Here is a 2,500-nt window from a genome sequence, read left to right as displayed (position 1 = left end):
GTCAGACTAACGTTTCAGAGTAATCAGAGTCGTCTGCCTGTCAGGGCACCCTGTAGGGAACCTGAACGGTTTATTTGGCGATAATGAGTGGCTCGTTGTACATTAACCCTTACTTACTTAACAGACTTCTCCTGCACAGTGAGTCATCTTCTGAAACAGACGCTCTTTGACAAAACGCTTCTCCTTTAAATCAAACTGAATCCTAACGAGGCTCTGCTTTAACCTGACCCACACACTAACACATACACACACATACACACACACACAAACACATACACACACATGCACACACACACACACACACACATGCACGCACACACGCACGCACGCACGCACACACACACACACACACACACGCACACACAGTGCAGTAATGAGAAACTGTTCTCAGTTTGAAGATGGAGTCATTAAAATTAAAATATGACAAACTGCTGCTTTGATCTGAGAGAGAACTGTGTGTGTGTGTGTGTGTGTGTGTGTGTGTGTGTACACACACACACACACACACGTGTATGCGTATGTGATTCCCTCAGAGCAAGCTTTACTTGAATGCGCTATCAACACTGCTATAACACACCTGATACTAGGGCTGCCACGATTAGTCGACAAGTCGCGATGACGTCGTTGACCAAAATTGTCACCGACGTATTTGGTAATCGACGTCATCCCATGTTTTGTTTCCCCGAAGCTGCTGCCTGCGATGACCTCACTGGCTGGCTTGGCCTCCAGGCGTCTCCGTCCTGTCTTTGATGCACATGCGCACATTGCGCAGTACTGATCATCCGGGGAAAACGTGACATCACCGGAAAAACAAGCAGCTTGCAGCTTGCTCCCAGTGCACCACAGAAAACATGTCTAGCCGTCCTCATACATGTACGTCCAAAGTGTGGGAGCATTTCACCCACAATAATGTGAAGTGCAAAATCTGCTAAATAAGCTGAACTTGCTTATCATGGCAGCACGAGTATGATGCGCGAGCATCTCAAAAGGAAGCACGTTGTGGCGAATGCAGATGAAGGCTATATAGCTTGTTAGCTCACTGTCACCCGCAACGTTAAGTTTGAGCTGCTAACGTTAGCTATTGGTTAACGATATTAACGTTAAAAGCCTGCTGTAACATTGTCATCATAGCAATGTTAAGCTCATGTGTTGCTGACGGGAATACTGGAAACCTAATTTTACTCTGCAGTTTGCACTCTACTTACGACATTTAAAAATGTGTTTGATGCCTGAGAAGACTGACACTTTATTTTTGTTGATATTTTGGTTGCATACATAGTGAATTTTTTTTGGTTCCATTCCACGTAGTAGTGCCCTAATTTTATTTTGCATTATTCATTCAATGAATAGTACATATTTCATTGCACTATATGTATGTATATATCAATTTCAATGTGTACTATTTTGCAGTTTTGCAATTTGCACTATATTACATTTATTACATGCAAGTACATTGATGCCAGAAATAAATATGCTTCTACATGCTCTAAACTTTAAAGTTCATGGAAAGATTATTTTTGAGTGAATTATCATCTTAATTGTCTTTATTTGTAGTTGGCACATGCTTAAAACAACTTGAAGCTAAATTTAGAAGCCGATGACAGCTAAATCAGAGCGATTGAGTAATTGTGCGATATGATCCGATTAGTTGACTAATCGTTAAAATAATCGGTGACTAGTCGAATATCAAAATAATCGTTTGTGGCAGCCCTACCTGATACACACACACACACCCACGTGCACACCCACACAAACCTTTCTCAAATTAAGATTCAGTAAATTAATTAATATGCATAAATAAAAATTATAAATAATGCTAACACTACTGCTGCTACTACTAAAAATAATACAGTACGACTAATATCACACCAGTTATAAAATAATAATAATAATAATAAATCAAATAAAAGAACATGCAACAACATGGAAACAGTGAGGCTATCCAATCAGACGGCAGGACTCACGTTTGACGGTGAGGTCAGCGTAGGAGGACACGCCCACACCACGCTCTGATTGGCCGATGCAGCGGTAGCGGCCGGAGTCACCCTTGGTGGTGTTTTCAAGGTCGAAACTGGCAACAAAACGCCGTGCGTTTACCGGCTTGGTTTCCCTGACGACCGCCTCGCGCCCGCCCATCCCCTAAACACATGAATATAGATAGAAATAATATTATATATAAATACATATATCTATATACAGTCCATTTAGCATATATCAATCAATCAATCAATCAATCAAAACTTTATTCCAGACTCAAGGTGCAAAAACTAAAGACATACAACACTAAAAATAACCCCTACAGACAGTAGGGGGAAAAGCATGAATATCCAAATAAATAGTGCAGTGTTCATAAGAGCGACATATAGCAGTGTCTCCAGAGAGGCAGCAGAGATTCACACATGAGATAGATATATCATTAACACACACACACACACACACACACACACACACACACACACACACACACACACACACACACACACACACACACACAAAATAC

General features: G+C 41.1%; 1 protein-coding gene across 1 annotated transcript in view; it reads right to left on the bottom strand.

Moving 5' to 3' along the window:
* LOC310798616 (receptor-type tyrosine-protein phosphatase mu-like) overlaps nt 1-2,500 on the bottom strand; it is a gene marked incomplete at both ends in the record, with an annotated part of 303,831 nt that overhangs the window by 202,825 nt on the left and 98,506 nt on the right. The window contains one exon of the mRNA XM_083661159.1: nt 1,965-2,139. Within this exon, the coding sequence (XP_083517285.1) occupies nt 1,965-2,139 (175 nt within the window). The remainder of the gene's footprint in view (nt 1-1,964; nt 2,140-2,500) is intronic.

This window comes from Poromitra crassiceps (genome assembly GCF_964638095.1).
Source record: "Poromitra crassiceps genome assembly, chromosome: 2".
NCBI classification, from domain to species: Eukaryota; Metazoa; Chordata; class Actinopteri; order Beryciformes; family Melamphaidae; genus Poromitra; species Poromitra crassiceps.
The sequence above is the reverse complement of the archived record's forward strand: the minus strand, read 5'-3'. Positions and strand labels throughout refer to the sequence as shown.